Raw genomic sequence first — 27,708 nt, forward strand, 5'->3', positions numbered from 1 at the left:
AACGTGCGTCAGTAAAAGAGCTGCAACAAACTCAGCAGTAACATGTTCTCCCAACAAACAGGCTGCCCATGGAATTCTGCCTCTGGTTGCACTTCTTCAAACTACTTCCAAGCACTTAGCCAACTCTGCAGTGACATGTCCAACCATACAATGCCCTGCAACAACAAGCATCACTATTCTTCCCACAAGCCACATACTGCAAGGGGATGGGAATTTGAGCTTTTTCTCCATCTGTACTAGCCCTGGAACAACCTGCTGAAATTTATATTTACTACTCCTTTCAAATATATCTCACCTAAAACCAACATTAGTCGTTTGCAATGTAATGGCAGTTACTGAAAATATCAGTTACTGGAAATATCATAATATATCTCTAAAAATGAAAGCCATAATGCTGATTTATGTTATAAAATATTGAATAACATTAAAAGAAAACCCCACCCAACAAATTATGAAGATTATAGCCATTTTTTAAAATTATAAATTATATTACAAGTGTAGCTGGTGTAAAATGATAAAAACTAATAGATATATAGTTAAGAGTTATAGTTTTATCTAATCTGTCTGCTGCTTTCGTTTGGACAAATACCTGGAAAACCCCTTGTGCATCAGCCGACACTGCTGCATGAAGAGGGGTCCGCCCCATACTATCTTGAGAATTGGCATCGGCTCCAGCATCCAGCAAACGTTTGGCGGCATCGGCTCTTGAGTAGCGAGCTGCCAGGTGCAGAGCAGTTTCTCCTGTGCGATCTGTCTGGGCCTGCAAACAAGCTCCCTGATAAATCAGGTCGGTAATAACATTAGCAGATGGATCTTCTGGCTCATCATCATCCTCTTCTAGGTGTGTGTTTCCCATTCGTAATGAGGCCAACATAAGAGGTGTACAGCCATCTGTAATGCAAAAGGAATTGAGAAGTTAAAAAGGTGCTCAGTAACCAAAAAAAAGAGATCATAGCCATGACAGTCCTATAGTGTACTCTTAAATTACTTTCAAAATGAAAACAAAATGGGTAAGACTTATACACCAACCCCATGCAACGCAAGGGCAAGAATAAAAATCCTTGTGCTTATATCAGCTCCCAGATGCCATGATCTTAACCAGCTTCTGTAGCCCATATCCCTGCCTCTTATCATTATATTGGTTCTTACAGCTGGTAAAGAATTAGTCCTTATTCAAATGAAAGGAAATATAGACTGGATGCCCCCTTTAGTCTAAAAAACATGGCATGCATAAAGCTATTATGTCACTGAATTAAGCACAAATTTAGTTCTTCATATTCTCTTTATATGAACAAGTTGCTACTGACCTGGCCCTCGCACGTTGACATCTATGACATCGATTTCTTGCTCTGCTTGAGGAGGTGTGAGAGCAAATGATGGGGTCATCTGAATATCTGCAGCCACCAGGTGCTGCTGTGTCCACTGACGGCTATCTACTTGGTCATCTCCTCCCGACAGGAGAGCCTGACCTTCAGACTAAACAAAGGACAATAATGTAAGAGTAGCACAGCAAAAACTCAATTTATAACCCAGGTTGGGGCCTAGTACAACAGCAAATAATGAGTTGTGTAGTCGTAAGTGCCTCTCAACACTGGCTGCTGACTCCCATGTTAACTGCAGGTAGTTACAAAGATGATAATCCAGTTACCCCGGAGAGCACAGCACGCTTTATAGCTTCATCGCAGTGATTTTATTGTGGAAACTTGTGGAGACTTCATGCACTGCATGTTTCAGCCCAACAGCCTTCTGATAAGCACCTGAGGACCAATGTTGGGCCGAAACATGTAGTGCAGGAGGTCTCCTCAATAAAGTCACTGTGATGAAGCTATAGGCCTAGTACAACAGGCAAAGGCCTCAGTCTCATGACTGTAACATGTCCCTCAGAAAAGCAAAATTCTGCAAGTGAAGAATAAGGCTTCCCATTAAAGTTATTTCCCCTTACTGCCCCCATACTGCTTTCCCACTTTGATTAACATGGTACCTTGGATTTCTTGGGCTGTGGTCCTTGATCATCCGACCAGTGATCATTTTGATTAGAATCCAGTAAGTTTCCATCCACTATGGGCACAGATAGATTTCTAAGAAGCAAAAACAGTTAATAATGTTAACAAATCTATATCTCTAGCACCCTTTGGGTTAACATGCCCTTGTTTTTTTTTTTACTGAGCCCTAAAGATCCCAGCTCTGTAACTTGAGGTCTCGGAATTATAAGGTGTGGCACCACATTAAAAATCTTATGGGGCAAAAAAGTCTTACACAGGGGATCCACAGTGCTTAAACTGATCCCGACAGATATGAAAGGGACACTTCTCAACTGGGGCATCACTAGAGAGCCAAGAACTGCCCACTGTTAGACTAATACTAAATAATATTACAATTTCTAGGTGAACTTACTTCATACCAACAGCATCCTGCCCAACAGGCTCTCTGCGCTTCTGATTGCTGTTGTCCCGATGCAGGAGGAAACCTTCTGGGAACCAAAGGGCGCCATGTTTGCGCTTCTTTTTCGCCAGAAGCACAACCAGCAGTAGAATGACAATAATAATGGCCAATGTGACGGGCAATATGTACATCAGTATGAGGTGCGACTGTGGATCATTTTCAACTATTGCAGAAAAGATCAAAGATACACAATGAATATAGATTAGAACATGGAAGCAACATAGGGGCAAATTTACTAAAGGGCGAAGTGACTTATGCTGGCGTTTTCGCCAGGGTGAAGTCATTTCGGAACATCGCCGATTTACTAACGGGCGCAGGTGTTAGGAGATAGACTCTAGCGTTAGTTCACACTCTTATGCCTGGCGGATTTGCGCTCTGGCGAATGGACGTAACTCCGCAAATTCACTAAGATGCGGATTTTACTGAACGTTACCTCTTGCGCCAGACTTGACTTCGCCACCTAAGACCAGGCGAAGTACAATAGAGTAGATAGGACTTCCTCAAAATTTAGTTGAAAATTTTCTAAGTCCCAAAAAACGCTAGCATCTTTTCCCTATTTCAGGGTGATAGGCTGCAAAAGTCCGTAAAAATTTTTTTGGGTACCTGGGCTCCCCCATACATTTCCTACCATATGGCACATAAACTATACACTGGGCTCATGTGTAGGGCAATATAACACATCTATTTTCTTTTATTAAGGTTCCCTGGGATTGTGTAATGTAATGTATTAGATGCAACATACAGTATAAGTCCATTAAACTTTAACTTCCCGCCGCATGCAAATTAGCCAATGCTAGCGCAACTTCACTCTGCTTGCCGAATTAACGCTAGCGCAACTTCGCCCTGGACGCAACTTCGCATGTTAGTAAATTAGTGTTGTCTGAGTGAATTTTCACCTGGCGAAGTGTTGCGCTGCCTGCGAAGCCGCCGCTGGCGAATTTTCGACGCTTAGATATTTGCCCCATCGTGTTTGTTAGCTCTGCTGCTGTAAGATTGGTTTTTATATAACAGAAAAATCCCTTGTCCAAAAAACTGCAAGCTCCAAGCATTTCAGAAAATAGTTCCCTTGCCTACACTGCTTTGGATAGGTAACCTCTGGCACTCCAGATACTACATTTCCCATATTTCAGCAAAAGAACATGATATGATGTAGACATGCCACCAGGGCCCAAGGTTGCTTGTCCTTGGACTAGTAAATAATCCCAGCTTTGTATTACCCAAAAGTATTAATGCATTTTGATTACCATAACAGAATGTCCTTATGATCTACTGTCTGTTTTAAGAAGGTAGAGGAATATAGAGCTAACCATAAATAGTGTTACATAGTGTGTATTTTCATCACCAGGGATAATTTGTATTTGCTTTAGCCATACTTTCCCTTTTACATATAATAAAGTTATGTTGAACAAAATGACTTACCCTCCACAGAGACCAGGGGGTAATTGAGTGTACCGCGTACAGCATGGGCAGCCAGTAGGGCAGCAGCGGAGTCTGTCGTTTTAAAGCACTGATCTGAATCCAGGACGCACTGCTGGTTGTCAATTTCTAATGAGACTTTTGACCTGCAGAACCAGACCAGATTATTATTTTTAATGGTAGTATTAAAACATATTTCACAGCACTGTATGATAAATGGGTGTACACACTGAACATACAGATGCCATTTATATTGTGAAGCCATATTATGATGGGCATACACATTGAGAACCAATCATTTTGGCCTAAAGCTATACACTATTAAATCTGCTCATTTGGTAATGTCGCCAAAAAAAACGGATCTTAACCCGCCTACTAACGGTTGGGTGATATCGGCGCCCATTCGTAGATTACTAGGCTGCGAATGGGCGCCGACGGGTCACATGACTGCATCCACTAGCCGATGGGGTCCTGGATGGAACAAAAAATTCAAACTTGCCGATTGATATCTGGCCGATTTTTGGCCTGATATTGATCGGGGGACCCCGTCGGGAGCGACCCCCACAAGGGCAGATAAGCTGCCGAATCGGTCTAAAAGACCGATATTGGTAGCTTTAATCTGCCCATGTATGGCCACCTTTACTGTATAACAGGCTCAATTGGACAGATTTTTCAGGTGACTCACAACGGCCTCTGGGCAAACAGATCTATAGAATACCACATACATATGCTGATGGACCAGACTTCCCATTCTTTGCATTTGTTGTCAATTCAGTATCAAAAAATTGGATAATCCCATCATTTAAGGCCCATACACTGAGTAATGGTCTGCCAATTAGGCCCAAAACATTCATATCGCATACTGACCTCTATTATGCCTGCCAGTAGAAGGCAATGTTTCAGCACTGATATTTTTCTATTGTATATAAAACCTGAATTTATCCAAATCACAGAACACACACACTCAGATCAATTCTAGAAAAAAAATTTATTTGGGGGCTTTGGGGCAGGGTCATATGAGAGACCAATGCCCTTTGGGATCCTGTATGCAGAACAAAACTTTGTTTAATTAAATTATTTAAACTGGGAAGGCCAACATTAGGCGGTGGAAGGGTTTGTTATCCTCAAGTTCTTCTGTTAAAGGCTCATTTGCCAAGTGCCCCAATAGCTCATCTGTTTCATAGCCAGATAGTTGTGTATTTGATCAGCAATAAGCAATTTAATTCCTCAGCCATCCCAACTATATTCTACTGCTGTCCCATAAATACTGAGATGTTGTACAATCTCTCTAACCAAGTCAACATTTCAAAAGAGAAAAATGTGAGTGTCCCCCAAAATAATGAATCAATCAATTGAAAAATGAAAAATTTATTAGGACATCAGAGCAAGACCTAACGCGTTTGTGCCTGCTGGGACACTTACTCATAAGTAAGTATTTGAGTAAGTGCCCCAGCAGGCACGAAACGCATTAGGTCTTGCTCTGATGTCCTAATAAATTTTTCATTTTTTAATTGATTGATTCATTATTTTGGGGGACACTCACATTTTTCTCTTTTGAAATGTTGACTTGGACTTACACCCTAGGACTGGGGTGAATTGTGAGTATATTCCCCATGATTAACTTTATTTATTTTTGATTTTGAATTACTGATTAGTTTTGTAGTAGTACCTATATATAAGGGATTTTTTGGCACCAACATAAACCATATTATTATCAATCTCTCTAACCAACCTAGTTTGTTGAATACTTTAAGATGGTTACTGTCTACTAAGTCAAGGTAAAGAAAACGTAAAATGAACATACCCAATTGGCTGCTCCTCCATCTCCCGGACTACTCGTAATTTTAAGACAGATCTACGTAACCGGTGGCTGCTTGCTGTTTCTCGAAAATATGGAAACACCATGTAGCTCCCATCTGGATTTTTCTTGATTCTTAGGTTGGTGCGAAGGATGTTGCCCAAGACCCTGAGAAAATTTCTGGAATTTTTTAGAAGTTCGTTTGGGGGCATGAGCACTACTATAACCAAGGTACCCTCAGCAAGATTCTCAGGTCTATCTGTAGAACAGTCAAGTCCATCCCAGCCACATTCTTTCGTGTTACAACTTTTGTCACAGTGATTATTTGCATAGTGATCTTCACAATACTTATCATACCTACAGGCAAGTAAAAGATGACTGTTAAAAGATGGCATATTTTTAAACATAAAAATTACGTGAGAGCCCATTAGTTACTTAAATATCAGCCAATAAGGGCAATAGTCTACTTGTCCAAATAATCACATCAGTGGGAGAGAGCCATTGTAGCTCGTCTACCTACTGGCCACATTCCTAGGCTAACTCAACAATAACATAGGTAAAAGTTGAAAGGGTCACTTACTTGCAGATTGGTTCTTTTTCTTGACACTCAAAGTTGTCAAACAGGCACTCAGGTGTATTACACAGCTCATCACATTGACCATTAAAAAGTTCCCAACATCTCAGTGAGGAGGAGCAGTTGGCCCATGGGTCTCCCATTGTTAAAGAGCAGTCTCCACCATCCCAAAGACACTCGTGTATGTTACACTCCTGATCACAATACCCGTCTCGGGCTTTCTCAGGACATTGGTAGATGTGGCATCGATCGGTTTCAGTGGGAAATAGGCTTTCACACTGGGGCCCAACAAATCCTTTAGGGCAATGACAAGTATAATAAGGAGGTTGATCCTTTCTCTGGCAAGCTCCATTGTTTTCACAGGGCTGGCTAGCACAGCCCGAATTAGACTGGCATGCATGTCCCAAAAGAGTCTGAATACAGTTTTCCCCAACTTTGCATTTATAGGGTCCGCATGTATTATTACTGTACTGGCATTTAGAACCAGAAAAGCCCTGGGAAAATAGGGAAAAAAAGAGATTAATAATGCTGCCAATCATTTTACAACTAAGACACTGCTATCATTGGAAAGACAATTTTATATAGAATAATACATTTAGCAACATTATTTTGTTTAGGTTTTTTTCATATGTTATCAAGCTACCTTGTGTACATTTCCCAGTAATTACCTAGACATAATACTGTATATGTTTTTTGCAAGGTGACATTTTGTAGTGAGAAATTCATTCTCAGAGGTGTGATGGTTGGTTTGGAAAAGATAAAGTTGTCTGTAGACCTAGTCTGGATAGGAATTTAGGGTATTGCCTTTATTAGTGTCCAGTAATCCGGCTAATGGCAGGAGAGCTTGTTGTTTTGGGTTGATTGGGGTTACCTTACAATATCCTTTCTGCTATCTGTAACAGGTAAGCCTACAGTCCTGCTATTTGGATCAACTGGCCAAATCACACTCAGTCCCTAAGTATAATCCACGGGCCAACATAATGAATATACATACAAATACCCTTTATATTTATATTCCTTAAACAGACATCCAAGTGTACAAGGTCAACATAAGAAGTCAGATTTTACTCACTGGCGGACATTGACAGGTAAATCCCTCAGGCATATTCACAGCAACTGCGCATGTCCCACCATTCAGACAAGGTCGACTTGGGCACAAATCCTGTATTGTCTCACAGTGGCGACCTGTAAAATAGGCCAATGAAACGTTTAAATTGGAATGTCATATTTGTCTTATTTTATTTCACTCTGGCCTTACAGGTAGACTTGACAATGCAGTTTCTCCTAAATTCCCAATGAATAGTATGTCTAGAAGGGTTGACTTTATACTTTGGATTGGCCCCTACTGGTGCTTGGGCTGGTGTTACTGGTCCCTTCTACAGACAGAGATACATCTCAGGGATGCAATAGAATTGCTTTATTCCCCTCTAAATAGAACATTTGCTTTCTGAAGAGGCACAAGGGGTGAAGCCATGAACTACTTCCACCTCTTCTTACCTGTGAATCCAGGCCTGCACTTGCAAAGATAGTTGTTGGCCAGCTGAATACAGTCCAGGCTTCCCTTTGCTCTACAAGGACTAGACAAGCATTCGTTCACATCCCCTTCACATCTCTCCCCTGCAAACCCAGGGAGGCATTCACAGCTGTAGCCACCAATTCTATCTATGCACCTTCCACCATTGAAACAGTGCGGCCCGTCAGAGCTCGGAGCACAGTCATCAATGTTTTCTTCACAGAGGGCACCTGGTTATGGAAAACAAGCCAGTATTTAGCTGAAATATTCAAGGCCAACATAGATATTATATAGAAAACACTTCCTATTTCTCGTATTAAGGAAAATGGAGAGTAGAACTTTCAAACATTGCTGCAACAAGGTAGATCTTGACAATCCATACTTATACAAGAAAACATTAAAACCAGGGAATGTATTTCAGTAGCAGCCGGATAGGCATAAATTGTCCATTCTAACTTGCACTGACCTCGTGTTCCTGGAGGGCAGGAGCATCGGAACTGATTCACTAAGTCAACACAAGTCCCACCGTTATGGCAAGGCTGGAGCTGGCACTCGTCTATTTCATACTCGCAGTTTACTCCTTGGTACCCTGGCAAGCACTGTCACAACAAAGATAAATAGTAAGAATGCATTAGTGAGCATGGTGTAATAATGAGAAGCAGTGTGTCGCCTACTACCCAGGAAAGACCCCCATAAAAAGTAGGTGTCTCCTAGCAAGACATTTGATTAAACACTAGCAGTCAAGACAAACTAACCCCACCTATCACTAGCAGCAATTCCATTGGATTTTAGTGGAGTCAATTATAGAATACACCCTACATTCAGATACTTATCCTGCAGCTGAAAAATTCTGGAGGAGAATGTGCCCTGTGGACCATCAGTCTAATTTTGCGATTAATTAATCACCCAACCTGCCAACGATTGTTGACAAATGAGACAATGATTCAATAAAAGTTGGAGGGTCAGAGGTAATATAATATTACTACCAACGGATTAGCAAAGGTGAGCCAAGGCTAAAGCAGATATTGAAGGAGCTAGCAATTGCTTCGATACAATGATATTTCCTCTCTTTTGAATAAGAAGCTATATCACTATGATTCCAAAGAGATGAAAGAGGATACCTTGCACTCATATCCCCCATGACGATCCACGCAAGTAGCGCTATTCTGACACGGATTGGAGGCACACTCATCCAGTTCCCCTTCACAGTAACTGCCCATGTAGCCTTGTCGGCACTGGCAACGGTGACTGAAGCCAGTATTGATGCAAACACCAGCATGCTGACACAGATCTTGCACTGCCACACCTGGGGTAATAACACAGGAATCAGTATCCCATCATCTCAAATGATTCACAGACATATAAATGTTTTTTTAATGGCCTAAGACTCAACAGCTCCACAGAAAGGCCCTTATCTAGGAGCAATGCATTCTGCAGAACACAGGAGTGCCCATAATTTACTAATGCAGGGTCTACTTTTAGTGATACAAAAACAGATAGGTGGCACTCTGGGTAAAATGAATTAAGAGAGTATTTATTCCAACAATTGATGGATCCACATCACCTTACACGTTTTGGGAAAGACTCCATTAATCATAGGCTTACTTTTAGTGATGTTGTCCCATTATGATCTACATTCATAATATCACTGTTAGCATTCTATTCCATGAAAATATTACTTAAATATTAAATTGATTTATAAGAGAATTTATTTACTATATTTAAAAAAACAGCTATTTCTTATGTCACCTTAACAGAATAAATATCTGAATGAAAAGAATAAAACAGAAGGGTAATTTAGACAAGCTGTTTGTTGACAGTGTCTTGAGATCTACTGATCACCAACTGAAGGTCTATTGATAGATCCCAATCTACCTTTTGGACACTCCTGGCATAACAGATCAGTTAAGATATTACTGTGAAGTAATGAAATGTGGTTGTGTCTAAAGATCACCTGTTATGGGTAACCGTGCTGGTTTAGGGCAGAGACACACTCTCAGATTCGGGGAGATTTAGTCGCCCGATGATAAATCGCCTCTTCTTTGGACCAACTAATCTCCCCAAACTGCCTCCCAGTAGCTAGAATCTAAATTGCCGGTGGGATGGCACTCGGAGTGCTTCGTTTTACGAAGTCGCCCGAAGTTGCCTTCGGAAAACGAAGTGCACCGATTGCCATCCTGCTGGAGATTTCGATTCTAGCCGACGGGAGGCTGTTCGGGGAGATTAGTCGCCCCACAGAAGAGGAGATTTTTTGCTGGGCGACTAATCTCCCCGAATCTGAGCATATGTCTCTGCCATTAATTTAACACCCATGTAAATAAAAGAGACCCAGTATCTCCCCCAGCCTAGACTGTTTTCCTTACTCTAGAGGACAGAATGCCTGGGACTGTCAGTACAAAAATATAAGCCTAGGCCCTGCCAGCACTAAATCTATAACAGATACAGTATGAACTGATAAAAAGGTAATATACCTCTTTGAGACGCTGCCACTTCACAAGAGACATCTGGAATATCACAGTAAATGCCGGTCCAACCTGTTGGGCAAATGCATTTAGGTTCTGTTTTCACTTGCTTGCAGATGCCTTTGTTTTTACATGGAAAACCACTGCATAGATCAACCAATTCCTAAGAGAATAAAAAGGGATATAAGATTCACTTGGTAGGAATTGAATAGGTTTAGCATCAACTACTTCCCTTTATTCATCAGAATGGCAAACAGGTTGCCTTCGGGACACCATAATACCATTAATCAGGTATCATTTGACTTTACAGATGTCAGTGTTCTCTGATGATAGTTGTGCATTTGTGCTTTGTCTGCACCTCATGTGCCATTCCTTCACAGCTCTTGCACCCAAGGTAATAATAATTAATAATTACTTTTATGGATGAAGAATAGATGACTTTAAAGATGAAGCACTGGCAAATGCAAAGAATATGATGAAAAACTGGTCTTCAACCAAAATTTTGAATCTTTGAGTTGGGATCCTAAAATTGATTGTTTAAAGGACAAGGAAAGTCTAAAATAATCTAAAATGAGTTTTGCATGGCTGGGAAGTAAGGCGGGGGCTCCCCCTGCTGTTCATAAGTATGATTGTTTCCATGCTCAGCAGTTAGGGACCATCTAACAATTCCTATCCACAGCAGTAAATGAAGTGAGAATTTCACTGCATACAGTCAGGTTTCTTATAAAAACGGTACACATTTTTTAATTAAAGTATATTGGAGATAGGTTTCTTTTTCATTAAAGAAAGTAAAAATGGGATTTTATTTTTTTGCCTTTCCTTGTCCTTTAAAAGTGCTTCTTACAATAAACAACTGTTATTAAATTAAATTAAAGCACATCATTTATTCTATACTAATTTGTGCTTTGCCAGACTGATTTCCAAACTTCATCTGAGTCCCCAGAAAGAAAAATGACTGAAACTAGACTACAAGTTCAAGCATCATAAGGGATACTGGGGCTCATTTATCAACACTGGGCAAATTTGCCCACGGGCAGTTACCTATAGCAACCAATCAGTGATTAGCTTTCTAAAGCCAGCAAGTGGAACAATGAATGCAGCAATCTGATTGGTTGCCATGGGTTACTGCCCATGGGCAAATTTGCCCAGTGTTGATAAATGAGCCCCAGTGAGAGCTGTAATACAACTAGGGTGAGATGATTGCAGGTTGGACAACAATGACCCTATAGTTTTTTGTTTAACAGATATTAGCAAAGCTGTATGGTACTCACCTCACAATTCTTGCCTCTGTAGCCAACAGGACAAGTGCAGTGATATGTTCCCATTCCATCCACACAAGTGCCCCCATTAATGCAGGGGTGTGACCCACACTCATTGATCTCAAACAGACAAAATGGTCCTGTAAAACCCTGAGGGCACTGGCAGGTGAAGGAATTAACTCCATCCACGCAGGTAGCACCATTAAAGCATGACCTGAAAAGAATGGCAGAAAGAAAAGTTCCTATGGGGACAGATACATGGAGCTAATAAAAATCATAGACTATTTTGTTGGCAGTCCTCACAATGATGCTCCATTTCTACTACGGTGATGTACTTTGGGAATTGTATGCATTACTCGAATATAGATAAATAAGTAAATATATGTTCAATTTTAAGTCTCTATATTTATCATCAAACTCTGGTGTTACAAGCCTGGAGCAAAAAATGGTATCAACATGGAGAACCAACCGCCCAAAACTGGATCTTAAAAGGACCAAATGTTCAACCTGTGAAGGAAGAAAAACAAAAGAAAATATTTGCCAGAATGTTCCCTTACGTGTCTGTGCATTCGTCAATGTTGTTATCACAGTGGATTCCATCAAATCCCGGCTGACACTTGCACGTGTAGCTGTTGACGTAGTCTGTGCAGGAGCCTCCATTTTTACAAGGGTTGCTTGCACATTCATCCACATCTTTCTGGCACTTGTCCCCGTGGAAACCCGCCAGGCAGTTACAAGAGAAAGTGTTTATTCCATCTACACAGGAAGCTCCGTTCTGACACTGATCTGGAATTATTATTATTATGGCATGTCACATACAAAATGTCACTTGGGACTGGAAAAGTTGGGTGAGAATATCAAGGCAAATATAATGGCATACAGATGTCACTCTGCCCATGTAGCAATTCCATCCACTCTGTAATTTGGTTTTACGCTCTGTTCTCTAAATCTCATTGACTTTTGACTCTGGGGGGCACATTTACCTAGGGTCGAATATTGAGGGTTAATTAACGCTCGATATTCGACCATCGAAGTAAAATCCTTCGACTTCCAATATCGAAGTCGAAGGATTTACCGCTATTCCTGCGATCGAACGATCGAAGGAATAATCGTCCGATCGAAAATGCCTTCGATCAGAAAATTGTTAGGAAGCCTATGGGGACCTTCCCCATAGGCTAACATTGGCCTCGGTAGATTTTAGGTGGCGAACTAGGGGGTCGAAGAATTTTTTAAAGAGATAATACTTCGACTATCGAATGGTCAAATAGTCGAACGATTTTTAGTTCGAATCGTTCGATTCCAAGTCGAAGGTCGTAGTCAAAGGTCGAAGTAGCCATATTCGACCATTCAAAATTCAAACTATTTTTCCTCCATTCCTTCACTCGAACTAAGTAAATGGGCCCCCTAGGTATTGTCTTTATTTACAGCAACTGCATGGTCAAAACATTTGGTGAGACAACTGGATGCTGCAAAGTAGTCCAGGCTGCAAAATGTATTTAATTCTGGTAATAATCCTGTGCCCATATCTCCCTGGAACCTAACACTCTTCAGAACCAACTCTAAAGGTGGCTATACACTATGAGATCTGCTTGTTTAGCGAGGTAGCTAGGAGCGGATATTTCAGGTAGTCGGATTGAAGGCTGCATCAACGTGCGAATGCAGTCCATGATCCAATGGGAAAATCAAGACTGCCTGATCAACATCTGGCTGAAAATCAGGGAGAAGGCCCCTCAGAGGGCCTCATATATGGGCCAATAAGCTACAAACATGGTCTGTTGGCTGCTTTTATCAGCCTATGTAGAAAAGTAATAATCTATAATTTACATTAATTTCCAATTAGTAACCAAAGAGGTAATGGAACACATATCCTTACATTGCAGTGGTCTATACATCAATGAAAATAATACAGCCAGGCAATATAATACTTACTAGAAAGGCAATCGTCAATATTGTTCTCACAGTTGACTCCACCGAAGCCATCGAGGCAATGGCATATGTATCCGCCTTTGGTATTTTGGCAGCGACCATAATTTTCGCAGCGGTTGGTTATACATTCATCAATATCAATAGTACACCTTTGACCTGGAATATAAATCATTAACAAGCTTAGTTGCCTAATCCATGGCTAAAATATCAGTTATTTCTCCTGTTCTAAGACCCAGTCAAATAGTTCCTACATTCACCACTACTATGTATTGAATTTGAAATTTATAACAAACATTCTGGCAACGCTACAACCTTTTGTAAGTGTCTGCTTTTGGGCACCTGGGTACATCACCAGTCTGCTTTATGTATTTCACACTGGCCTGTTTCTCACTACATTCTCTGTTTGCTGCACCCAAAATGATTTATCCAACTCTGTTCACAGACACGTAAGTACAAGCCTCTGTTTATTATTACCTTGCCAGCCAGTTGCACACAGACAGCTGAAACTTTTGAAATCTTCAGATTCCTGACAAATTCCACCATTGTAGCACGGTTCAGGGTTACACGGGGTCAGAATGTTCTGGCAGTTTGTACCTAGTTACAGGGAAGAAACATCTTAGTATGCAGCTATATATACTTATAGACAGTATGAACCAACAGTACAAATAAATTGCACGGCTTTTTTTTTCAAAGTTATTTAAAAATGATTTAAAAAAATTACATTATATGTATATATTTTTTTTTTTTCCAAACAGACATACATTCTTATATGATCAACATGAGAAGCATAAAGACAAAACAATGTGTATAAACTAGTAAATGATGAAGTAAGCTTTATCATATATAAATACACCAGTAAACCCTCAAGTAATGCTGCTCTGAGTCCTCTGTCAAAAGAAACACTGCATTTCTTTCCTTCTATTGTGTACACATGGGCTTCTGTATTAGACTGCCAACCCAAACCTCCAGGGCTAGGGCTTGAGCATGCTCAGTTTTCTCCTCTCCCCCTTGCTTTTCCCTCCCTGCTGTAATCTGAGCCCAGAGCTATGAGCAAACAGGGAGAGACGCAGGAAGGAAGTGATGTCACAGCAAGCTAATATGGCAGCTGCTATACTAAGCAAACAGAGAGAGTTTCTAGAGTTGTTTATTTAGGTATGGTAAAGCATTCTACAGAATAAATATAGTAAATAAATAATGTTATAGCGTGCACTACTGTGGCTAATCTATTGGCAATAAACTGCTTTGGTAGCTTTCCTTCTCCTTTAAGCTAAAGGAGACATATCACAAATATAAAAATGTAATGTAAACTTCATCTCATGGAAATATTGAACTTTCTAAGTACTTTCTAAGTTCAAATTACTCATTAGTATCCCCTTTACACTCTCTCTTCATGCTAGTAAAAAAATAACTTGATCATTTCAGAAATAGAAATAGAAACATATTACATTGATTATATTGAGAAAATGTCTTATTTCCATCAGGTGAAGTTTGCGTTAAATTTTCATTTTCACAATACTTCCACTTTAGAAACCAAGTCATTGTGACCTCAGTCTACAACTGACATTAGAGAACAAAGTTTTCTGATCATTTTGTAAGCAATGTCCATATACCCCAGGGATATAAAGCCTGAGGTCCTCCTGTTGCTGCTAAAACTCTCAGAATAATGTTGGTTATACAACAGCTGGAGGACCATCATCATCCCCGTAATACACAGAAATGTCTGAGTCCCTGCAGTACTACAGGCAAAAACAGAGATGCCTTTGTTTTATACAATCTGAAAGCCGTTAACTGCAAAATAGAAGATAAATAATTGTAATTACGGTTCGTTTAAAAGAGCACAAGCACATCTGGAACCAAATACTTTCCCTGGAATATTAAGGTTCATATTACCTGCCTTTTTTTTTTCTTCCAAGCAAATTCATCCTTTCCAAAAAAAGCACGCAGCAATAAAGGAACACATGTGGAGTTAATAATGATTTAATAGTCAGGAGATTCAGTTATGCAAAACTCGCAGACCATGAAGAAATGCTGTTCTGACCCTCAGGCATTTACATTTGTATTTAAATCCAAATTCCCCAACACAGCCAAATCCACTATAAGAATTCTTTGTCATGCTCTGAGCAAGATCTGGTCCCATAACCATGCCCTTGTCACATTTTGACAATTTTGGTCTATGGTTTCTTAGTTGTGGGTGCTGCACCTCTGCTGGCGTTAGATATTATTACACAGGCCTGTCTTGCTTCTAAGTTATTCTAAGCCCAAGGCAAAGTTCCTGGGTAGAGACAAAGTGACTTAAAATACTCTGAGCTCTACTGTCTTAAACCTGTACACTTTTTTTTTTTTTTTTGCAAACATGGGGACAATGATTTTCATCTTGAAGAAATCTTCCTTCCAAACCCTGGCCCCCATGCAAATTTAGTTTAATATCCCATCCTTTCCCATGGTTTCCTATTCATGCCAAGCCTTATGTGCAGGTGGAAACTATTTGCCATTTAAAAATCGTAACATTCTCTTCTAAGACCATAATTAGCATTGAGAAGATGATGAAGGTAACAAGGCTTCCAAAAATAGAATCTGCTCAGGAAAGAGTTCAGGAAACATAACCCCCTAAGGGAAGCAACTGAAGTTAAAATGAAGTGTTACAATGCATCCAATGGGAGAGGAGTATTCACAGGGACTAGCAGTCTCCAACATCTTGTTATTGCTAAACTACAGCCTTAGGAGGCAACAAGTTGATCTATAGCTACTGCAGTTTTAATGGAGTCAATTTCCATTAAAAAGGTTTGTGTAGAAAGAATAATAATTTTAGGAATTGGCATTCCATCCGTAGCTACAATAAGGATTAAAAAAAAAGGAGTAAAATGAAATATGAAAACTGAAGTTTAAAGGGGTTGTTCAACTTTAAGTTAACTTTTAGTACGATGTAGTGACATGCTGAGACAATATGCAATTGTTTTTTATGTTTTACTGTTTGTAGTTTTTGAGTCATTTAACTTTTTTATTCAGCAGCTCTCCAATTTTCAGTTCCAGAAATCTGATTGCGAGGGTCCATCTTACCCTAGCAACTATGCACTGATTTGAATAAGAGACTGGAATATGAATAGGAGAGAGCCTGAATATAAAAGATGAGTAATACAAAATAGCAATAACAATACATTTGTGGCCTTACAGAGGACTTGTTAATGGATGGGGTCAGAGACCCCCATGTGTCAGAAGAAGGAGGCAAATAATTTAAAAGCTTTAAAAAAATAAAAAATAAAGACCAATTGAAAAGTTTCTTAGAATAAGCGACTCTATAACATACTAAAAGTTAACCCAAAGGTGAACTACCCCCTTAAGGGGCAGAAGAAGCTTCTTTGATTGGCTGGCCACGTTGTGCTCTCCGTTATTATGAAAATGCGGCTGACTGTAACCTAAAAAATTGGTTATGAAATTCTGGACTGAAAAACAGAGGAAATAGCTGAATGCAGACAGTGAAGCAATGGGCTGAATGAGCCATTCAGGAAAGCAGAAGCGGGTTCTAATCAGAACCTGATTCCTTTGTTAAGCTCCAGCAGGTGCCATGTCTACTCAGCCAGGAAGCCACAAGTGATAACTCCAGCAGAGGCTGTTTTTCTTTGTATGCTTCAACCAGATTCCCATCATTTCATTTCAGATGCACTTATTATACTGAACTAAACTGAACAAAAATCAGAACAGTAGGAAAGTATGCCCTCTAATGCCATTATCAGCATGTCAGATGTTATCATATAAAAAGACTACAGTAAGTAAGGAGATAATGGCAAAGAAACCAAGGATCTGATTCTTTGTCCATCCCTAAAAATATAATTCATACAGTATCCATATACAGTATATATATATATATATATATATATATATATATATATATATAATTTTTAATGAATTAGATGCAAGTTGAGCGTAGTAACTGGTCACACCGGAGATGACTTTGACGTAGCTCAAGGCACAGAATGTTTCAATGTCCTTAATATATTGATAATGGGTTGAGTGCAGAGGATCTCTTGCATTTGTCTATGTGAATTTTGTGGTCACAGCCTCATTGCACCCCCGCCTAATGGTTTTCAAAATTAGTGGTGAGCACAACTTTCCCTTGTTTGTTATAGTTATACAGGAGCAGTGACCAGCTCCATGTTGTAGCTCCCACCCTTCCCAGCTATAGTCAGGTGATCCCACTGGTGGTCAATAAAAGGGCAGCCAAGTTTGGGAGTTTTACTTTGAAAGCAGCGAGTAAGTTGCAGGTAAAAGTCCCTTTGTAAAATTTATATTGAAGCAATAGAATTCTTAATGAACCAGATGAAAATTGAGCATAGGACTGGCCAGATATGGGATGACTTTGACGTAGTTGGCCAGCTTAAATATATTGCAATATATGGACAAACAATCCCTGTTTTGTTTAAAGAGGAAGGCATTTTTAGCAGCTTAAGGCACAAAGGGGGTCATTTATCAACACTGGGCAAATTTGCCCATGGGCAGTAACCCATGACAACCAATCAGATTGCTGCATTCATTGTTCTACTTGCAGCTGGCTTCAAAAAGATAATCAATGACTGGTTGCTATAGGTAACTGCTCATGGACAAATTTGCCCAGTGTTGATAAATGAGCCCCAAAATGTTTCAATGTCCTTAACATATTGACAATGGGTTGAGTTTAGACCTCTTGTATGTGAATTTTGTGGTCACAACCTCAGTGCATCCCCTACTTAATGTTTTGAAAGACTAGTGGTGAGCACAACTTTCCCTTGTTTGCTTCAACCAGATTCCCATCATTTTATTTTAGATGCACTTATTATACTATATGAAACTGAACAAAAATCCGAACAGTAGGAAAGTATGCACCTTCCTATATGCCTCCACAAGCAAACAACCTAATAACACAATCCGTATACCCTTTATACATATAATTGATACATTATCCATATACAGTATATATATATATATATATATATATATCCGCACTCCATTATGTGAAAAATTCAAAGTTCTTTTATTGTGTACATAATAAGGATCCCCCCAATGGGGGGCTGAAACGTCAGATTTATGTACACAATAAAAGAACTTTGAATTTTGCACATAATGGAGTGCGGATCTTTTCATTAAGATTATATGCAACACTTTGGATCCTGCACCCAGATTTGATTGTCCAAATATATAAGTTTGAGTCCCAGGAAGATTAGGTATCCCCAAAGTCCAGCAAATCTTAGGAGAAATCCCGTAAGACAAGCTCTTCCCATGAAGGCGGGTGATGCACACTTACCGGTGTACGGCAGCACACAGTGGCACGTGTAACCATTGATCCCATCTCTGCATGTCCCATGGTTCAAACACGGATTTGAAGCACATTCATCGTTGTCAATCTGACAGTTGTAACCTACACACACACATCAAACAAATGCATGCTTATGGAGGGTTTGGAAGTTTCTCAACATTCCAGAATAAGCAGGGCCTTAAATGATTGTAATGTCACAGGAAAAGAAGCCAGTATCGCATTTTGTAGAATTTTTCTATTCCATGCATTCCACATATGAAATGGTATGTTCCTAGCCCCCTCTAAATTCCCCATGTCTCAGCACCAGTAAAACCCTCTCAGTTCTCATTAAAATAATCATCTTTAAAAGTCTCTTACCGGTAATTTTAATAAAGTATGTTCCCTGGTACTGGATGGAAAGAATTATCTAGCGTCTCGCTTACCCTTGAACCCCTTCTTGCAGGAGCATCTGTATCCATTCACCAGATCATTGCATGTCCCCCCATTCTGACAGGGGTTGGAGAGACACTCGTTTTTATCCCCTTCACATTTCTTGCCGGTCCAGCCTGGTTGGCAGAGACACTTGTACCTGTACAAATATTATCTGATATGTAAAAGCTGTAAGGGCATAGGAGAAGTGTACGATAACTATTCCATGTTAGACCTATCGCTGGGCCTGGGTTATATTAAATTCTTACATAATTTGCTGAATGAACACATGATAAACACATGAAAAATGTGACCCACCCATTGACATCATCTGTGCAGTTGCCGTGGATACACGGGTTATTGACACATTCGTCCACCTGCGAAAAACAGCTGGGCTGTCGAAATCCCTCGGGACAGATGCAGCGGAATCTGTTCTGTTCATTTATGCACGTTCCTCCATTATGACAAGGGTTCGAGGCGCACTCATCAATGTCATCTTTACACTGCGGGCCTAGTAAATGCAGAATAAATCATATTTGTTTGAAGGGAACACATGTAGCTTTACTTGTTAGAGGGCAGCACTTGTATCTGGCATTTTTGATCCCTGATCTCTATCCTGTGACACAGCCCAAGCAATCATGTGAGAGCGATCCAATGATTTGTGTTGTGCAAAGCTTACAACTAACATGAAAGCAATGGAGATGTGACCTTGCATGAATGCTCCTTTACATTATCTGGATATTTTCCATAAAACTTTATTACAGAAGTGTAACTTTTCATGGAAAAAAAAGAAACATTAAAACAATAAAATGATCTGATTTGATGTGTCCATTAAAGCACTCAGGTTGCCACTAGAGGTCTCCCCTTTACTACTCATCATCAGATTGTGTCATTACTGCTACACAGTTAGCGGCAGATTTACTAAGGGTCGAATTTCGAAGTTAAAAAAACTTCGAAATTCGACCCTCGAATTGAAATCCTTCGACTTCGAATATCGCCGAATTTAGCGTACGAACAATCGAAGGAAAATTGTTCATTCAAACGATTTTAGAGGACGATAGAAGGATTTTCCTTCGATGTACAAAGACTTAGAAAATGATTGTAGAAGGTCCCCATTGGCTAACATAGCACTTCGGCAGGTTTAATTTGGCGAAGTATTGAAGTTGAAGTTTTTTTAAAGGGACAGTACTTCGATTATCGAATGGTCGAATATTCAAACGATTTTTACTTCGAATCGAAGTCAAAGTAAATTCGAAGTCGTAGTATCCTATTCGATGGTCGAAGTATTCAAAAAATTACTTCGAAATTTGAACTTTTTTAACTCGAACCTTAGTAAATCCTCCCCTTAGTCTCTAAAAATGTATCATAAATATTGTGAAAATGTAACAATCTATTGTGTTTATTACCTAAAAAGGAAAATAATTATAATAACTCATTATAATATTATCTACAGCTCCCTGCGCTTGTCTACTCGCAGGATCCTTACTGGAACTATTGGCTTGATGTTTATAATGTGCCTTGGTAAAACTGCATTTAACTAGATCACTAAGGAATACTTTTTACTGTCAGACTCAGATATCCGTTCTGCATCTAAACACCTGTGTGCGCCCTGGGTAATAACGTGCCAATCACCGTACAACGGCCAACTCACAATGATAGAAAAGGGTAATTTAGTCACAATTAATATTTTTTTTTTTAGAATTCTCTTTGTGTGCAAAGTACTATGCAGCTTGTGTGGCAATGTTGCATGGAGTGTATTTTGGTTCAGCTTATAAAGGCCATTTTTGTTCCAGTGCAGGAAGCAATGGGGGCCTGAGGTGAATTACTGAAAGTGAATTACTGTCTCTTTCCTATTTCTAGGGTGGCTAGTTTTTTATAAAACATGGTGAATGATGTATATAATGTGCTGCTTCTCTATTAGTAAACTGTACCTGTAAATCCCGGGGAGCAGACACAATCATAGCGGTTTATTCCATCCACGCAGTTCCCATAGGTGCAAGGGTTGCTTGCGCAGTCATTAACATTCTTCTCACATGTTGGACCTACAAGATAGGAACAGGAATTAAGCCTGGGAAACCTCAAAATGCAAAGTGGATATCCCTTATATTGTAGCTGTTGTTCAGTGCAGAGAAAATGGGGATATGCTGTCCTGTATTGCTGTATATTTATTGTTCTAAGTCAGTCCCAAGGAGTTTTATCTCACTCTCCCCCTTTGTGAACACAGACACAGTCACTTTCACAGGCTGTTATCTTGACAGTATTTTCATCAGCTTTTCCCTGCATCTTGGAAATCCTGAAAATTGTTTAGATTTGCGTGCAGCTCATCCCTAGTAAAAAGTATCAACACTACCCTGAGCAATGCTAACGCCAGGGAGCATCTGAGCAAAATGGCAGCTCCTCTGTGCTTCATAAAAAACAGAACCATCTGACTAATAAAATTCTAATGACGTATCTCTCTCACTGTGTCTACAATTTCAAGCCATATCATGAGAATCCTGCAGTATAATAAACTTTATAGCTGCAACCCCCATATATAAACAGAGGCAGAGAAAGATTAAACACCTGGGTAGATCTGATACATTTCTCATAGATCAGCAAGGATTTCTGTTACATATTTCTGTTTACTCAAGATATAAGTACATGTGAAGTGCAACACACAGACTGGCTCCCGGGAGCTTCCTTATCTTCTAGGCATTCCCAATTTCTAGCTTCTCTAAACAATCAGTGAAACATTTGTTCCTGTACTAAAGAAAAGTTCATTATACAGAGTGGAGTGCACTGGGTGTTAAAGTGGGACTAAATCAGTTCTTGTCTCTAACAGTACAGGGTCTACTAAGGGGAAAGTATGAAATGGTATAAAATCTTAAAACAAAAAAGTAATTTATAAAGTAAAGTGCTAAATTGTAAGCTCTTTTGGGAAGGACCCTCGGTTACTGGTCCCTGTGTATTTAATTCTGTATGTTGTATAAAACCATTTATTGTACAGCGCTGCGGAATATGTTGGCACTCTAGAAGTACACGTTAATAATAATAATAACATGTTAAGTTGGTTAGAGTATTTTTCCACTTACCAGATGTTCCAGGTAGGCAGTTACACTGATACCCATTGACAAGGTCAACACATCGGCCTTCGTTGAGACAAGGGTTACTCAAACATTCATTGATCTGATCACTGCATATGGCACCCATATAGCCAGGCTCACAAATGCACGTATAGGAGTCGATGCCATCTTGGCATGTTCCATAATGACAGGGAGGTGGTTCACAGTTGTTGATATTTTCTTCACACAAAACACCTGTGAAGCCTGCAACATCAAAGAATAAGATATATATACTATAAAAAAACACTGATGAATCAAGAATAATGTATATCAAATGCTAAAAATATGTTTGGACAATGGTAGGCCTGCAAAGCCCAAGCCTGGAGGAACATTGGCCTACAGAAAGGAAGAGGATTGAATAGAATGAGCTAAAACCAACATTTTGACTTTATAGTATAGTTATCTTAAATGAAGCTTAGTGTATTATTCCCACATAATTTAGCAAGGAATTATTAAATTATGTTTTTTTTCATAAAGAATAAATGATGTACTCATCCTCATACAAAAAGTGGAGCGATTGTGACTCCTTGAATGGACCTGTAGCCAATGTCCCTAGTGATAAGGCCTACCTATTGCACAAAGACAATCATAGCCAGTTGGATGATCAACGCATTTGGCGCCATTCTGACATGGAGTGCTGTTGCAGTCATCTATATCAATCTGGCACACTGTTCCGGCGAAACCTGGAAAGGGACATCATGAGAAAGAAATTTTACAACATACCATATAACATGTACAATAGCACATAGAAACGAGGAACCAGTTGATAGTCACAGATCTCCAACAGGGATTGAATAATTCTGCATTTTGGTTTGGAACCCAACTGTAACCATGGTCGGTCCAAACAAAAATGGAAAAGGTGCATTAATGACCTGAAAACCTGGAATTTCTCTTTGGAGAGGGCCAAAGGAAACTTTTCATTTCATCACCACCAAAACTTATTGGGTATGGTTCTTCCATCGGCCCAGGGTTCTTCCAGCAAGCACCATGGAGCTGTCGCTTTTTCAGTTGCGCATGCACAGTAGCACGAAAAGCTGAACAAAGAAATCGGCTATTTTGTTCTACTGAGCATGCGTCTGCCCAGGGTGGCAAAATTTTAGGGGCGGCATGCTGCCCAGCTGCATCCTAATTTGTATTGGGATCACACAGTTACCCTGCGCTGTAGCACATGCACGCTCGCGTGCGGGTGGGGTGTTTGGACAGTAGGCACTAGGACCCTGAGGCCTCGGGTGCCTCTGAGGGGAAATCTCCCCTCCCCTCAGCTCCATGGTGCTCGCTGGAAGAACCCCCGGACCAGTGCAGCTTTCTCCTGATAGGAGCACCAGGGTGTGAATTAAGTATATCACTTGGGGTGCCTAATTAAATATGCCTTTGCTTCTCCTTTAATTGTTATAACCACTATCAACAGCTGTTTCTTCTTCTAAATCTGTCTCTGTACCAACTGTACATACACCAACTGGGGTAAAGGCCAGAATCTACATCTATGTGGAGCAATAAACCATTCAGAATTCAGTTCTCACAAACGTAATCTGTAATTTATAAATTAGGACTTGGAAGCCAGGAGTCACTGAAAAAATATGACCAATAAATTAGCCAGTTACTTATTACCTGAATAGAAGCTTTCTAACACTATGCTGTCCCACGAACAATGTGTTTTGGCTTAGAGCAAACAGACCTTTATCCTCACATACACTTTCCTTTACTATGTTTCTCCTGCCAATTTAAGTGGAATGCATTAAAAGCTCAAACTTAACACATTACCTCCACCCTATAACCCCATTATTATGAAAGCCAATATTATTTCCATAAGGCCATTTCTTGGTTGCATTCCATCCCTGTCTAACAACATATTTCCCTTAATTCTAACAAAAGGGGAAGCCTGTGTCTGATAGACGGTGCAAAGTTTACTCAACTCTTCTCAACTGGGAGTCTGTGTGTCTGGGACAACTTGGCCAAACAAGCTGGAAAGTTCTTTAAGCTTCAATAAAACTCAACAGAACCATAGATCTATCTTTAATCAGCTATAGTGTGAACTTGATGCCAATTAATTCCATAATAATAAACATTTGTAGTGCTGTGCAGTTAGTCAGACATTAGAACTATTTTCCATATCTAAACTGTTAGTCAGGCTTGTGCAGTTCTGCCAGTTTGTGGTTAATGAACTTTGGTAAAGGGTTGCTCACCCAAACTGATTTTGAGGGCTACTTACATATAGCATTGAAGTGATTGTTCAGAAATAGACCAAATATATGGAAAAATATGTGCATGACATGATGTCTTATCTGTCACTAACATCCTGGTCAACTAAGGAGCAACTTTTCTCAAAAAACTGAAGCATTAAAAACAATAGGATTGTTTTGCCACCAACATACATATATGCAGTTACCATCAAGCACAATGTACTGTTTATTATTGCAGAGAAAAAGGAAATTCAGACAAAAAAAATAAGAATTGTTTACTAAAATAGGACTCAATTGAAGTATTTCAGAGCTTTCTGCATAAATGGTGTATGGATAATGGATCCCATCAGTCAAACAAATGCAACAGTCAGGTATACTTTAGCCATAATTTATATTATTTCATTTTCTGGAATTACCTTAAAGGAATTTGTTGATGTACCATCATACTAGTAGATCTGTACAAAGATATTAGAAGTAATATGATACATTTAAGTACCATGATCAGAGCTGGAGGACATTTTTAGGACATTAATCAGTGACTGAAAAGGACAAGACCAATGTCCATAAATCTTAGACATGTAGGAACAAGACGTAGGACCTGTCATGATGAGCATGAATGTGAGAAGTCCCTGGGGGAATCACTGCATTTTTATGATGGCAAATGAAACAGAAAAAGGGATGTAAAAGGCAATGAGCAGGGCCATAAAGATAGCCTGAAGAAATAACATGCCATGGTTTGAAGTTTAAAAACAAATCAAATAGGAGACAAGGCAGAGTAGGGAATGAATTTAGAAGGTAATGGCATGCTGCAAATAAGCTATGGACTGAAAAGGCCTCAGCTAGGAGATCTCTCTGATTTTTAACTTTCAAGTTTTTTATTTTAGATATCTTATAAAAAATCAGAATGGGGTAGGAGACAAGAAAATATTCAGCAGGATTCATGGAATTGTGTACAATGTACCTGTACTGCACCTACTGTTTCTCATGGTCACTGACAAAATAAATACAAATCAAGTAGTGTAATAAAGTATGATCAAATCATTCGACCCCATTGGGATGTAGCAGTTGAGATAATTCTGAAATGATGAGCTGATTGTGCTTAGAGGCCATATTTGAACTTGCTCAATAAGCAGGAAGAAACCTTTGCTAGGGCACGTGTGGCAGGAACTACAGTGATACACTCACATGTTGGTGTCTCACAATGAAAAATATTGTCAGACACACACATGTAAGAGATATTGACATGGAGACAAACATGTCAACAACTAAGACAATTAAGGATGAAAGGACAAAGCAGACACACAGCTCTGAATCACCTGCCTGCAAAAACTCATAAAAAAGGCCATATCATCAAGCAGAGTGATTCAGAACCTCATAGACAGGGATTACACAGTCATGTTGCAATGCTACAGATCATTTATACTGTATACACTGGGCAAATTTATACCTGGGCAGCAACCCATGACAATGAATCAGCTCAATGTTCAACCTAAAGCTGACATTTGCCAAGTGTTTATGAGACCTTATAAACTTGCCTACTGGGTTAAGGAAGATTTGAATGAAATAATGCTTTATTTTGTAAGTTACCTAACTATATTTCTTCAACACATGGAGGATATACTCCATGCATGAATATTGCTCTGAGGCCCAGATCATTATTGTGATCATTGGTTGATGACATCTCTGTGAATGAATTTACCTAAACCATTAAACTTGTTCAGTTCTGCACAATTCAGCCAACAGCCAGATGCAGCCACACAAATTAGCAATTAGCAATGTCCACATTTAAGTAGGAAATACAAAGAAAGAAGGTGAATTCTCATTACTGTGCTGGCAAATACTGACACACCTCACAGTTAAACAAGTAATTGGGCTAAACACGCAGAAAGGTGTGGGGCTTGAGGCAATAGACTAAATATTTGTTTCCACGTACAACAATCCGAGAGAACAATAGGTTAACATTAAACAATTTCAAGATCTTTCTGCTTCTGTATCTGCAGCCTTGCCTTAGGACAGTTTCTCAAGATATCAAACATTCTTTCTCACCCACATCTCTTTGGGCCCAGCAGGATGCTGTACATTTTGCTACATGAGTGAAACAGTTGAAGAAATTTTTGCATAAAAGCTCCTTTAGCCAACAATCACAAGTCTGCAGAGCTCTGGATTATAAGAACTGAACAAACATGAATTCTGGCAAAAGTGTTCTCTGTGGTTATTCTAAGCAGAGGCACCGGCAGTTTAGGGAGAGTCCTATAGGGAGTGGATAAGCTCTGCATGTTGTATGGAATAAGTATGTCTGAGCATCTCCTGTCATGTAACCTTGGCTCCTTACCACCCAACACACAGGTTTTAGTCGAGGCCTTTTACAAGATACAAGTACAAAAGCATAACACGTGTAAGATATTTTCATTAGAAACATCAGGAATGTCTAGCCTACTGCCCTCTAGCTGTTGTTGAACTTCAAGTCCAGTATTTTAGTTCAAGAAGAACTGGAGGACTCCAGTATGGACATTGCCAATTTATGTAATTCCACCAACCCTCAGAAGGGGGGAACACAAGCTATCTACATTGCCAGGGACCTCTCTATTTTAACTCCTGGACAGCCAACAATTAAGGTACAAATTATGGATTTGTAGTTCTACAAAGCTACTCACAATTGGCATACCCTGAAAGCAGTAAATCATTTTAGTTGTCATAGTATTACAACTGGACTCTAATAAGAAGCAGAACTGCATTAACATTAATACAGTTCATTAAAGGGATACTGTCATGGGAGAATTTTTTTTTTTCAAAATGAATCAGTTAATAGTGCTGCTCCAGCAGAATATTGCACTGAAATCCATTTCTCAAAAGAGCAAAGAGATTTTTTATATTCAATTTTGAAATCTGACATGGGGCTAGACATAATATCAATTTCCCAGCTGCCCCAAGTCATGTGACTTGTGCTCTGATAAACTTCAATCACTCTTTACTGCTGTACTGTAAGTTAGAGTGATAACACCCCTCCCTTTTTCCCCCCAGCAGCCAAACAAAAGAACAATGGGAAGGTAACCAGATAGCAGCTCCCTAACACAAGATAACAGCTGCCTGGTAGATCTTAGGGTAGGGACACACTGGGCGATTTGGGGAGATTTAGTCGCCTGGCGACTAATCGCAGCGACTTTTCTCCCCGAATGCCTCCCCTCACTCTGCGCCTGGATAAAATGAAAAGTCGCCGGCGCTAATCACACACGGCGATTCGTTTTCCGAAATCGCCCGAAGTTGCCTCACGAGGAAACTTCGGGCGACTTCGGAAAACAAATCGCCGCGTGTGATTAGCGCAGGCGATTTTTCATTTTATCC

General features: G+C 39.7%; 1 protein-coding gene across 1 annotated transcript in view; it reads right to left on the reverse strand.

Annotated features, from left to right (window-relative positions):
* notch2.S (notch 2 S homeolog) overlaps positions 1 to 27,708 on the reverse strand; it is a 99,684-nt gene that overhangs the window by 7,521 nt on the left and 64,455 nt on the right. The window contains exons 10-31 of the mRNA XM_018261160.2: positions 22,756 to 22,869; positions 22,157 to 22,390; positions 21,017 to 21,127; positions 19,404 to 19,596; positions 19,100 to 19,245; positions 18,666 to 18,779; positions 13,865 to 13,984; positions 13,394 to 13,546; positions 12,022 to 12,250; positions 11,477 to 11,678; positions 10,215 to 10,368; positions 8,865 to 9,049; positions 8,210 to 8,342; positions 7,728 to 7,973; positions 7,303 to 7,415; positions 6,237 to 6,724; positions 5,663 to 6,013; positions 3,862 to 4,004; positions 2,395 to 2,605; positions 1,982 to 2,078; positions 1,308 to 1,476; positions 590 to 891 (exon numbers count right to left, since the gene is read on the reverse strand). Of these exons, the coding sequence (XP_018116649.1) occupies positions 590 to 891; positions 1,308 to 1,476; positions 1,982 to 2,078; positions 2,395 to 2,605; positions 3,862 to 4,004; positions 5,663 to 6,013; positions 6,237 to 6,724; positions 7,303 to 7,415; positions 7,728 to 7,973; positions 8,210 to 8,342; positions 8,865 to 9,049; positions 10,215 to 10,368; positions 11,477 to 11,678; positions 12,022 to 12,250; positions 13,394 to 13,546; positions 13,865 to 13,984; positions 18,666 to 18,779; positions 19,100 to 19,245; positions 19,404 to 19,596; positions 21,017 to 21,127; positions 22,157 to 22,390; positions 22,756 to 22,869 (4,208 nt within the window). The remainder of the gene's footprint in view (positions 1 to 589; positions 892 to 1,307; positions 1,477 to 1,981; positions 2,079 to 2,394; positions 2,606 to 3,861; positions 4,005 to 5,662; positions 6,014 to 6,236; positions 6,725 to 7,302; positions 7,416 to 7,727; positions 7,974 to 8,209; positions 8,343 to 8,864; positions 9,050 to 10,214; positions 10,369 to 11,476; positions 11,679 to 12,021; positions 12,251 to 13,393; positions 13,547 to 13,864; positions 13,985 to 18,665; positions 18,780 to 19,099; positions 19,246 to 19,403; positions 19,597 to 21,016; positions 21,128 to 22,156; positions 22,391 to 22,755; positions 22,870 to 27,708) is intronic.

The sequence above is a fragment of the Xenopus laevis genome, chromosome 4S, assembly GCF_017654675.1.
Source record: "Xenopus laevis strain J_2021 chromosome 4S, Xenopus_laevis_v10.1, whole genome shotgun sequence".
Classification (NCBI taxonomy): domain Eukaryota; kingdom Metazoa; phylum Chordata; class Amphibia; order Anura; family Pipidae; genus Xenopus; species Xenopus laevis.